The following is a 12,163-nucleotide window of genomic DNA, read 5'->3' as shown; positions in this document are numbered from 1 at the left end:
TAGATAGAGAAGGTCCTGCTCTGGAGACGAGGACTCAGAGCAATTGATTCAAACTTCTAGAAAAAGATGTTTCTCCTTAACATTAGAAAGGATGCTTTGAACAGTTAAACAGTGGAATATGCTCCTGTAAGTCCAGCAGAGTCTGGCTGGCCATCTGTTGGGAGGGCTTGGATTGCATCTTCCTACCTGGCAGAAGAGGGTTGGACTGGATGATTCTTATGATCCTCTTCCAAAATTATAACACTATGATTCTATAGCACTACAACTGGATGAGCAACTATCAAGAGTGGTTGGGTAGATGACCCCTGGGGTCCCTTCCAAATCTATGATACTACATGGTTGGACTAGATGACCTCTGGGGTCCCAAATCTATGATACTATGAGGTTGGACTAGATGACCCCTGGGGTCCCTTCCAAATCTATGATATGATGGGGTTGGACTAGATGACCCCTGGGGTCCCTTCCAAATCTATGATACTATGAGGTTGGACTAGATGACCCCTGGGGCCCCTTCCAAATCTATGATATGATGGGGTTGGACTTGATGACCCCTGGGGTCCCAAATCTATGATACTATGGGGTTGGACTAGATGACCCCTGGGGTCCCTTCCAAATCTATGATACTATGGGGTTGGACTTGATGACGCCTGGGGTCCCAAATCTATGATACTATGGGGTTGGACTAGATGACCCCTGGGGTCCCTTCCAAATCTATGATACTATAGAGTTGGACAAGATGACCTCTGGGATCCCTTCCAAATCTATGATACTATGGGGTTGGACAAGATGACCTTTGGGGGTTCCTTCCAAATCTATGATACTACGGGGGTTGGACTTGATGACCCCTGGAGTCCCTTCTAAATCTATGATACTATGTGGTTGGACTGGATGACCGCTGGGGTCCCAAATCTGTGATACTATGGGGTTGGACTTGATGACCATGGGGTACCTTCCAAATCTATGATAGTATAGGGTTGGACTAGATGACCCCTGGGGTCCCTTCCAAATTTATGACACTATGGGGTTGGACTTGATGACGCATGGGGTCCCTTCCAAATCTATGATACTATGCTTCTATATGATTCTGTATTTCTATGACTGGATGGTCATCTATCCAGAGTGTTTGGCGTGTGTTTTCCTGACTAGCAAAATAGGGTTGGACTAGATGGCCTTTGGGGTCCCTCCTTTCCAATGCTATGATTCTATCATTCATTGTTCCAAATCCTCCACTGAGTGGGTGGGGGTGTTGGGAAGGGTGTCAAGGAGTTCAGCGCATCTTCCCCTTTGCCCCAGAGCTGCCATGGGGAAGCCTGCGCAAAGTGCGCCACTGGGTGAGTCAGGACAACGTGGCGCAGCCCTCCGTCTCGCCTCGCGGGAAGAGATGCGTCTGCATTCTTGATTCCCCACAATGGCAGCCGCTCCCAAAAAAACTCCGGCGGCAAGAAGCCGACTCCGTGAACCAAACAACCCAGGGACAGAATCACACCGAGACCTTGGGGAAGGCAATGCGCATTTCAGTGTGTGAGCTGGAAGCCTTCCCTATATGGACAACAAGTTAAACATGAGCCAACAATGTGATGTGGCGGCAAAAAAAGCCAATGGGATTTTGGCCTGCATCAAGAGGAGCATAGTGTCTAGATCTAGGGAAGTCATGCTCCCCATGCTCTATTCTGCTTTGGTTAGACCACACCTGGAATATTGTGTCCAGTTCTGGGCACCACAATTCAAGAGAGATATTGACAAGCTGGAATGTGTCCAGAGGAGAGCGACTAAAATGATAAAAGGTCTGGAGAACAAGCCCTATGAGGAGCGGCTTAAGGAGCTGGGCATGTTTATAGAATCATAGAATCACAGAATCAAAGAGTTGGAAGAGACCTCCTGGGCCATCCAGTCCAACCCCATTCTGCCAAGAAGCAGGAATATTGCATTCAAATCACCCCTGACAAATGGCCATCCAGCCTCTGCTTAAAAGCTTCCAAAGAAGGAGCCTCCACCACACTCCGGGGCAGAGAGTTCCACTGCTGAACGGCTCTCACAGTCAGGAAGTTCTTCCTAATTAGCCTGAAGAAGAGAAGGCTGAGAGGGGATATGATAGCCATGTATAAATATGTGAGAGGAAGCCACAGGGAGGAGGAGGGAGCAAGCTTGTTTTCTGCTTCCTTGGAGACGCAAGGGAACAATGGCTTCAAACTACAAGAGAGGAGATTCCATCTGAACATGAGGAAGAACTTCCTGACTGTGAGAGCCGTTCAGCAGTGGAACTCTCTGCCCCGGAGTGTGGTGGAGGCTCCTTCTTTGGAAGCTTTTAAACAGAGGTTGGGTGGCCATCTGTCAGGGGTGATTTGAATGCAACATTCCTGCTTCTTGGCAGAATGGGGTTGGACTGGATGGCCCAGGAGGTCTCTTCCAACTCTTTGATTCTATGATTCTACAAGGATCAGGATTGGGGTTTGTGTTTCCTTGAGTTGGAAAGGAGCACAAGGGCCACTCAGTCCAAACTGCTTCTGTCCCAGGAAAATACATCCTTGGATACGAAAGGGGATAGGATTGATCGATCGATTGATTCTCAGAGGCAGAAAACATTGGGTCTCTATGCTCGCTCCAAGGAAGGCCAAAACCAAGGATGCCTTTTCCATCCGACAATGAACCAACTTTCAGCAAGACCTTACACAACAATGAACTCCCAGGCGTCTTTGGGTGGAGCTCCCTGAACAGTCACAGCCAGAGCTGTCTGGAGGAGAAGCAGGAGAAAAGTTACAAGCAGTGTGTCCACATTGCAGAGTTAACGCAATTTGAGCTTGAAACCACTTAGACCTGCCATGGATCAGTGCTACAGCACCCTGGGAGTTGCAGTTTGGTGAGGCACCGGCACTCTTTGCCAGAGAAGGCGAAAGGCTTTGTGAAACTACAACTTCTAGTATTCCATAGCACGGAGTCAGGGCAGTTGAAGTGGTGTCAAACCACATTCATTCTACAGTGTAGATGCGTCCAAAGAAGAGCAGCCAGGAGACACAAAGGAGAAGAAGCTGCAAAAGGCAACACACAACCAAATTCATAAAGGGTCTGGAGAACAAGCCCTATGAGGAGCGGCTTAAGGAGCTGGGCATGTTTACACTGAAGAAGAGAAGGCTGAGAGGAGATATGATAGCCATGTATAAATATGTGAGAGGAACGCTACCCCTCTATTCCGCTTTGGTTAGACCACACCTGGAATATTGTGTCCAATTCTGGGCACCACAATTCAAGAGAGATATTGACTCTAAGCTGGAATGTGTCCAGAGGAGGGCGACTCAAATGATCAGGGTCTGGAGAACAAGCCCTATGAGGAGCGGCTTAAGGAGCTGGGCATGTTTAGCCTGAAGAAGAGAAGGCTGAGAGGAGATATGATAGCCATGTATAAATATGTGAGAGGAAGCCACAGGGAGGAGGGAGCAAGCTTCCTTTCTGCTTCCCTGGAGACTAGGACGCAATGGAACAATGGCTTCAAACTACAAGAAAGGAGATTCCATCTGAACATGAGGAAGAGCTTCCTGACTGTGAGAGCCGTTCAGCAGTGGAACTCTCTGCCCCGGAGTGTGGTGGAGGCTCCTTCTTTGGAGGCTTTTAAACAGAGGCTGGATGGCCATCTGTCAGGGGTGATTTGAATGCAATATTCCTGCTTCTTGGCAGAATGGGGTTGGACTGGATGGCCCATGAGGTCTTTTCCAACTCTTGGATTCTATGATTCTATGATTCTATAATTCATCTTGTCCTATATTTCGATTTTCAACTTCTCTTGCTTGCTGTCTCCTGCTTCTCTCGATTGAACTGTTCCAATTGATACTACAAATTCCAGAATTTCACCAAACTAGCCCTGGGGATTTGGGGTAGTGTAATCCAAAAACCCCTCCAGTTTTGCTCTCACCTTTGCACAAAACTTTGCTTTGACAACTTTTACGGCTCCTATTTACAGTTCCTGGACTTTGTAGCTTAGTAAGAATTCTCTGCTAGAGAGCTCTAGTGCTCCAAACTCCAAAGTACTAGGTTTTGTTGGATGCCATCTTGGCAGTTTTAGTAATATTAAATTGCTGTAATTCTGTAGTATGGAAGAAACCAAAGATCCAAAAATACAAAGTAGGTGGTATAAAAGAGACCTATTTCGCATGGCTTCAAACCATAGGAAAGAGATTCCACCTTTTTTTTTTGTCGTGTCAGGAGCGACTTGAGAAACCGCAAGTCACTTCTGGTGTGAGAAAATTGGCCGACCGTAAGGACGTTGCCCAGGGGACACCCGGATGATTTGATGTTTTTATCATCCTTGTGGGAGGCTTCTCTCATGTCCCCGTATGAGGAGCTGGAGCTGATAGAGGGAACTCATCCGCCTCTCCCCGGATTCGAACCTGCGACCTGTCGGTCTTCAGTCCTGTCGGCACAGGTGTTTAACCCACTGCACCACTGGGGGCTCCACGAGATTCCACCTGAACATGAGGAAGAATTTCCTGACTGTGAGAGCTGTTCAGCGGTGGAACTCTCTGCCCTGGAGTGTGATGGAGGCTCCTTCTTTGGAGGCTTTTAAGCAGAGGTTGAACGGCGATCTGTTGGGGGGTGCTTTGGGTTAGGTTTAGGGAAGGAAAATGCGATTTTCCTTCTTCTTGGCAGAATGGGGTTGGACTGGATGGCCCATGAGGTCTCTTCCAACTCCAGGAATCTATGATTCTATTCCTCCGCCACCTCATTTCACACACTCACCCTTTTTATTTCCCTTCTAACCTCAAATGCTGCAAATCGTCTCAACTTGGATGCAGAACAGAGGCAGGAAAACATTTTTTGAAAATAAAGATAAAGTAAGTCGAAGCATGTCCACCGTCTACTAATCTAATAAGTGAACCAAAGAAAGATCCTCAGAACTACAGGAAAAAAGATACAAATAATTTTGGTGTAAACATCCAAATTTTGTCATCCAAATTTTGGGAAATGGGTACAGAGCAATTTGCTAATTTTGTTTGGGGCTCTACCTCATTGGAACAGTGCCAACCGTTCAAATTGAGCATGATTTTCGGGTTTCTCTGCATTGTAAATAAAATGGCCCAAATGTTACAAAAATAGCGCAACACCATTCTCCGTGCTGTATAAATTTAGCTTAAAACTGCAAAAGGAAAGAACTTCCTCCCACTTTCAAGTGTTTTGATGCAGAGAAAAACAAAGACTTTCCTTTCAAAAGGGGAGGAAACTGGCCCTACTTGGCCAGAAAGAAAATACGCGGAGACCAGGTTTCAAAGAATGAAATTTCACCCTCAAGCACGCTGGAAAGACAAAATAAACACCCGTCTGATTTTTAAAGCCAAGCCAGAGGTTCCCTTTCAGCAAAGGAACGCCGCTGTGATGTACACAATGTTTTAAGCAAGGCGTGCGAATGAAGGCCGTAATGAACTGCCAGGAGCGGACAGGTGGAGAGACAGGATCAAAACATTAGTGCAAAAAGGGAGTGAAAAGTGATCAGGGAGGATAACTGCCCAGAAACAATGGAAAGCGAAAAGATTCGTTTCAGACAGTCAACAGAGGTGTGATTGGTTTAGAAATTCATAAGCAAAAGAAGTCCAAAACGACAATGCTGGACAGGAATGAAATATCTGCGTTTGCAAGGTTTCCAGAAAAATGTTGATCGGAATGGGTGCTAAAGATCCTAAAGTGCATGCATATATGAAGCCCTGAAAGTGTGTTTTTTCTGAGGTCAAATGAAGATGGGCCTCTCATATTTCCATTTCACAAATGGGCAACTGAGGCTTGGAGTTGCTGAGGCAGAACAAGAGAAGTGTCCCCATGGACAGCAAGTTAAATATGAGCCAACAATGTGATGTGGCGGCAAAAAAAGCCAATGGGATTTTGGCCTGCATCAAGAGGAGCATAGTGTCTAGATCTAGGGAAGTCTGTGGATGTCTGGAAGAAGCCAAAAGGACTATCAAGAGGGCTTGAAGGAATCATAGAATCATAGAATCAAAGAATTGGAAGAGACCTCATGGGCTATCCAGTCCAACCCCCTGCCAAGAAGCAGGAATATTGCATTCAAAAGCCAATGGGATTTTGGCCTGCATCAAGAGGAGCCTAGTGTCTAGATTTAGGGAAGTCATGCTCCCCATGCTCTATTCCGCTTTGGTTAGACCACTTTACCTGGAATATTGTGTCCAATTCTGGGCACCACAATTCAAGAGAGATATTGACAAGCTGGAATGTGTCCAGAGGAAGGCGACTAAAATGATCAAGAGTCTGGAGAACAAGCCCTATGAGGAGCGGCTTAAGGAGCTGGGCATGTTTAGCCTGCAGAAGAGAAGGCTGAGAGGAGATATGATAGCCATGTATAAATATGTGAGAGGAAGCCACAGGGAGGAGGGAGCAAGCTTGTTTTCCCTGGAGACTAGGACACAATGGAGCCATGTATTGTCGAAGGCTTTCATGGCTGGAATCACTCAGTTCTTGTGGCTTTTTTCGGGCTATATGGCCATGTTCTAGAGGCATTTCTCCTGACGTTTCGCCTGCATCTATGGCAAGCATCCTCAGAGTTGAGGTCACCTCTGAGGATGCTTGCCATAGATGCAGGCGTAATGTCAGGAGAAATTCCTCTAGAACATGGCTATATAGCCCGAAAAAACCCACAAGAACTGAATGGAGCCATGGCTTCAAACTACAAGAGAGGAGATTCCATCTGAACATGAGGAAGAACTTCCTGACTGTGAGAGCCGTTCAGCAGTGGAACTCTCTGCCCCGGAGTGTGGTGGAGGCTCCTTCTTTGGAAGCTTTTAAACAGAGGCTGGATGGCCATCTGTCAGGGGTGCTTTGAATGCAATATTCCCGCTTCTTGGCAGAATTGGGTTGGACTGGATGGCCCATGAGGTCTCTTCCAACTCTTTGATTCTATGATTCTATGATTCTATGTCCACCTGGCCTATAGTTGTGGACTGAATTGGAAGGTGCCCCAAAGGTAATCTAATCCAACCCCTTATCTACTAAGACCCATAGCTAAAATATGGCAGGCGTATGGTGCAATCCAAGTTCAGCGTTGTCTTCCGTTGTGCTTTGCCCTTCCACCCTCCATTCCAACACAAGGCCCTCCAAAGGCATTAGGAGACATCTCCAAATAAAAGGTTTGCTTAGACGGAGCAGCTTCCTGAAACCCCTGCAGGGTCAGCATTTGGGAATTACGGCGCTGAAGCACTCTGTGTGGTTTCCATTTTGCAAGGATGTCTCACTCCTTTGGGATTTTTCCATGAAAAGAAAGTGGATGAGGGAAAGAGAGGGTGCAAAATCCCAGCTCCATCACAACCATTCCCATAGAGCGAACTAGGACGGATTGATTCCCAAAGGTAGGGAAAAGACACAAAGGGTTTAATTAAGGTTGGAAAATGTTTATATTGATATTTTAATAAACATGCCTTGCTTTAATTTGCATCTATCTGTCATTAGCCGTCTCCAGTTCCAATATGGAGAAAAGGGAAGGACAAAAGAAAGTACGAAAGAAAGTAAATCTTTGGGAAGTTGTAGGTTTTTTCGGGCTATATGGCGATGGTCTAGAGGCATTCTCTCCTGACGTTTCGCCTGCATCTATGGCAAGCATCCTCTGAGGATGCTTGCCATAGATGCAGGTGAAACGTCAGGAGAGAATGCCTCTAGATCATGGCCATATAGACCGAAAAAACCTACAACAACCCAGTGATTCCGGTCATGAAAGCCTTCGACAAAAGTAAATCTTTCTTCCATCTATACCATCCAACTTCAATTGTCCTGTATTCCCTTGCAAATTTGGAGACGGGGGACAATCAGAGTTCATGCTATTGTCCATCATCCTCATCATCCTCTAAGATAAAGCTTTCTAAGAGGATGATGGCTTTCCTTTGCACGCAGCGCCAACTCTACAGCTGCCACTTCTTCTGGAATGTAAACCTTCCATTAGCATCAAGTGAAGTGAAATGGTCTGATTTCCACAGCAGGCTTTTTCTTGGCACACACAAATGCGCACCCAAACATATATATACAAACACACACAATTCCTCCATCTTAACGTAGTCCAAGGTACACTTTACCTCTCTTGTACCCAAACAGAAAGTAATTGCTTGGCAAACAAGGCATCCAGGCAATGCGCCACAGAGAGAAAGAGACAGAAAAGTGCTCCAGTCGCATCATATGCATGGCTTGTTGACAGAGATTCAAAGAGGCATCTCTCTCCGGATGCAAACAATGAGCCACATTAAGGGAAAACAAGCTCCATTAACTCCAGATCTGCAAACAATCTCGCCTCCGAAGAAGCCCTGTGTTTGCATTGCATCCCTCTTCGCTCTGGCCGTTGTCTATTGTGCGTCAATAAAAAGATGAGTTACATTGGTTTACAGTCAACACAGAGGAGGCAATTTATCTGTTTGAATGTGTCTGTTTTGACTTCACACCCAACAAAGGAGCTGCGGACAAAACTCTGAAGTGAGAAGCACACCCAAGAGGACATGCCAAGGGTTGCCATAAAAGATTTCCCAAAGGCCATGTTTTGGGTTGCCCTGCATTATCAGAAGGAACAGCAAGAAGTGAGGCGAGATAGAGAAGGTGCCAAACGCCTTACCTCGTTGTATTGGGACTGGGCATTATTCTCGAGGTACAACATGTTTGCGGCGAGGTTTCGCAAGGCGGTGGTCCTCTCCTCGGGCGCCAGGGCTCGTGCCCCCCTTGATCCCACCCCCCAAAGAGACCCTACTTTGCAGCGGGTGCCAGAACGGATTGGCCCGCTGGCACACACTCTCTCTCTGTCTTGAGGACCCGCTTGTGCTTAGTCAGATAATGTAAGGTTGCCTTATATACCTCTCTCCTTTTGGGGAGGGAGGGAGGGGCGGACCGGCTCGCCTCTCTACCTGTCAAAGTGTGGCGCACCTGGACTCCGCCACTCCAATGGCGTGCGGCCTCTCCCTGCTCATTAAGGCGGCTCAGGAATCCTTATCACCCATCTCCCTCTTGTCTCCTTTTTTTTCTCTTGCTTTAAGGGAAAGGAACGAGGGGATGGAAAGGGAAAGGGAGAGCCTGTGAACGCACACATGAAAATGGACTCAAAACAACTAAGGTAGAGGGAGACATGGAGGAAAAAAACGCCCTGGAATCTGTGGATGTCTGGAAGAAGCCAAAAGGACTATCAAGAGGGCTTGAAGGAATCATAGAATCATAGAATCAAAGAGTTGGAAGAGACCTCATGGGCTATCCAGTCCAACCCCCTGCCAAGAAGCAGGGATATTGCATTCAAAAGCCAATGGGATTTTGGCCTGCATCAAGAGGAGCCTGGTGTCTAGATCTAGGGAAGTAATGCTCCCCATGCTCTATTCCGCTTTGGTTAGACCACACCTGGAATATTGTGTCCAATTCTGGGCACCACAATTCAAGAGAGATATTGACAAGCTGGAATGTGTCCAGAGGAGGGCGACTCAAATGATCAAGGGTCTGGAGAACAAGCCCTATGAGGAGTGGCTTAAGGAGCTGGACATATTTAGCCTGAAGAAGAGAAGGCTGAGAGGAGATATGATAGCCATATATAAATATGTGAGAGGAAGCCACAGAGAGGAGGGAGCAAGCTTGTTTTCTTCTTGGAGACTAGGATGCAATGGAACAATGGCTTCAAACTACAAGAGAGGAGATTCCATCTGAACATGAGGAAGAACTTCCTGACTGTGAGAGCCGTTCAGCAGTGGAACTCTCTGCCCCGGAGGCTCCTTCTTTGGAAGCTTTTAAGCAGAGGCTGGATGGCCATGTGTCAGGGGTGATTTGAATGCAATATTCCTGCTTCTTGGCAGAATGGGGTTGGACTGGATGGCCCATGAGGTCTCTTCCAACTCTAGGATTCTATGATTCTAAGTCAACTTTGACGTATGGCGACTCTATGGATGAAAGCTCTCCAAGAGCCCAAGCACCAGCAGCTTCTCTCTGGACTTGCAAACCTAGGGAAGAGTCTATCCACCCATAGTCTTTTTTCCGATTGCCTTCTGCTTTGAAAACGATGGTCATATTTATTTGGTTTCCTCCCAATGAGTTGTGATGTCTCATGAGATATCCAAAATATGACAGCCCCAGGTTAGCTGTTTTGTCTTCTAGGTCCAGGTCTCATTATTTATTATTTGTTTCATTTAGAACTTCTATATCCCATTCTTCTCTACCTCTGTGGAGGGACTCAGAACGGCTAACAGCAAAATTCAATGCAATACAATAAATGATATAATAAAACATCATACAATAAATAAGTTATACAATGCATATAAAACAATTCCTCACATTAAAAACAACATCCAACTCAGTCCATAATGTTGTGGTCAAATCACTCTTAAGTCTATTATCAGGTCACCATCAATCTGCAAATGCCTGACTCCAAAGCCTGGATTACAGCTGCTTCCTGAAGGACAGGAGAGAGGGGGCAGACCTAATCTCACCAGGGAGAGAGTTTCATAGCCAGGAGGCCACCACAAAGAAGGCCCTGTCTCTCATCCCCACCAGAGACAGAGTGGTGGGACTGAGAGCAGGGCCTCTCCGGAAGATCTTAAAATCCTTGATGATTTATAGGGGAAGATACGTTCGGACAGGTAAACTGGGCCAGAGCTGTATAGGGTTTTGTAGGTTAAAACCAGCACTCTGAATTGTGCTCGAAAGCTAATTGGCAGCCAGTGGAGCTGGTGTAACAGGGGAGTTGTGCGCTCCCAGTACCCCGCTCCCGTGAGCAGCCTGGCTGCCTAGCGCTGGACTAGTTGGAGCTTCCGGACAGTCTTCAGAGGCAACCCCACATAGAGTGCATTGCAGTAGTCTATTCAGGATGTAACCAGAGCGTGGACCACCGCGGCCAAGTCAGACTTCCCAAGTCAGACTTCATTAGCTCCTGAACCCATTTTATTGGGAGGTTTTGGCACCATGTTTCCAATGAGTTGATCTTCTTTCTATCTGCATCTTTCACTGTCCAGCTTGCATGACCACACAAAGAAATGGAGAACACTATGGTCTGGATGGTTCTGACTTTGCTATCTGCTGATATATCTTTCTGCTTCAGGATCTTGTCTAGTTTCTTCGTAGCTGCCGTTCATCGTCCCAGCCCCGATTTCTTGACTGCAGTCTTTAAAACACAGGGTGCATCTACAGCAGTGTTTCTCAACCTTCCTAACGCCGTGACCCCTTAACACAGTTCCTCATGTTGTGGTGACCCCCAACCATAACATTATTTTCGTTGCTACTTCATAACTGCAATTGTGCTACTATTATGAATCGTCATGTAAATATCTGATATGCAGGATGCATTTTCATTCACTGGACCAAATTGAACACAAATACTCGATACGCCCAAATTTGAATACTGGTAGGGTTGGGGAGGGGGGGATTGATTTTGTCATTTGGGAGTTGTAGTTGCTATGATTTAACCTACAATCAAAAAGCATTCAGAACACCACCAACAATGTAATTCTTCCAAACTTGGCACGCAGAACTCCCACAAGCAACAGAAAATACTAGAAGGATTTGGTGGGCATTGCCCTTGAGTTTTGGAGTTGTAGTTCACCTACATCCAGAGAGCACTGTGGACTCAAACAATGATAGATCTGGACCAAACTTGGCATGAAAACTCAATATGCGCAACAGTGAACACTTGTGGAGTTTGGGGAAAATAGACCTTGACATGTGGGAGTTGTAGTTGCTCGGATTTATAGTTCACCTACAATTAAAGAGCATTCTGAACCTTACCAACAATAGAATTGGTCCAAACTTCCCACACAGAACCCCCATGACCAACAGAAAATACAGTGTTTTCTGATAGTCTTAGGCAACCCCTCTGACACCACCTTGTGACCCCCCCCCCAGGGGTCCCAACCCCCAGGTTGAGAAACACTGATCTACAGGGCAGAATCCTGGGCCCGGTCCTGTTCAACATCTTTATTAATGACTTGAATGAAGGGTTAGAAGGCAGGATCATCAAGTTTGCAGACGACACCAAATTGGGAGGGAGAGCCAAGACTCCAGAGGACAGGAGCAGAATTCAAAACGATCTTGACAGATTAGAGAGATGATGGGCCAAAACTAACAAAATGAAGTTCAACAGTGACAAATGCAAGATACTCCACTTTGGCAGAAAAAACAAAATGCAAAGATACAGAATGCGGGACAATGCCTGGCTCGAGAGCAGTACGTGTGA

At 46.4% G+C, this 12,163-nt stretch overlaps 1 protein-coding gene across 3 annotated transcripts in view; it reads right to left on the bottom strand.

The window, feature by feature from the left end:
* Nucleotides 1-12,163, bottom strand: part of TP63 (tumor protein p63) — a 215,558-nt gene that overhangs the window by 125,730 nt on the left and 77,665 nt on the right. Inside the window, exon 1 of one of the 3 annotated variants that reach the window (XM_060767267.2) lies at nucleotides 8,582-8,781. The exons of the other annotated variants lie outside the window; for them this stretch is intronic. Within the exon in view, the coding sequence (XP_060623250.2) occupies nucleotides 8,582-8,623 (42 nt within the window). The 5' untranslated portion in view covers nucleotides 8,624-8,781. Of the gene's footprint in view, nucleotides 1-8,581; nucleotides 8,782-12,163 lie in introns of those variants that run through there. 3 annotated transcript variants of the gene reach the window in all.

This window comes from Anolis sagrei, chromosome 3 (genome assembly GCF_037176765.1).
Source record: "Anolis sagrei isolate rAnoSag1 chromosome 3, rAnoSag1.mat, whole genome shotgun sequence".
In the NCBI taxonomy this organism is placed as follows: Eukaryota; Metazoa; Chordata; class Lepidosauria; order Squamata; family Dactyloidae; genus Anolis; species Anolis sagrei.
Note: the sequence above shows the minus strand (reverse complement) of the source record. Positions and strands in the feature narration are given on the sequence as shown.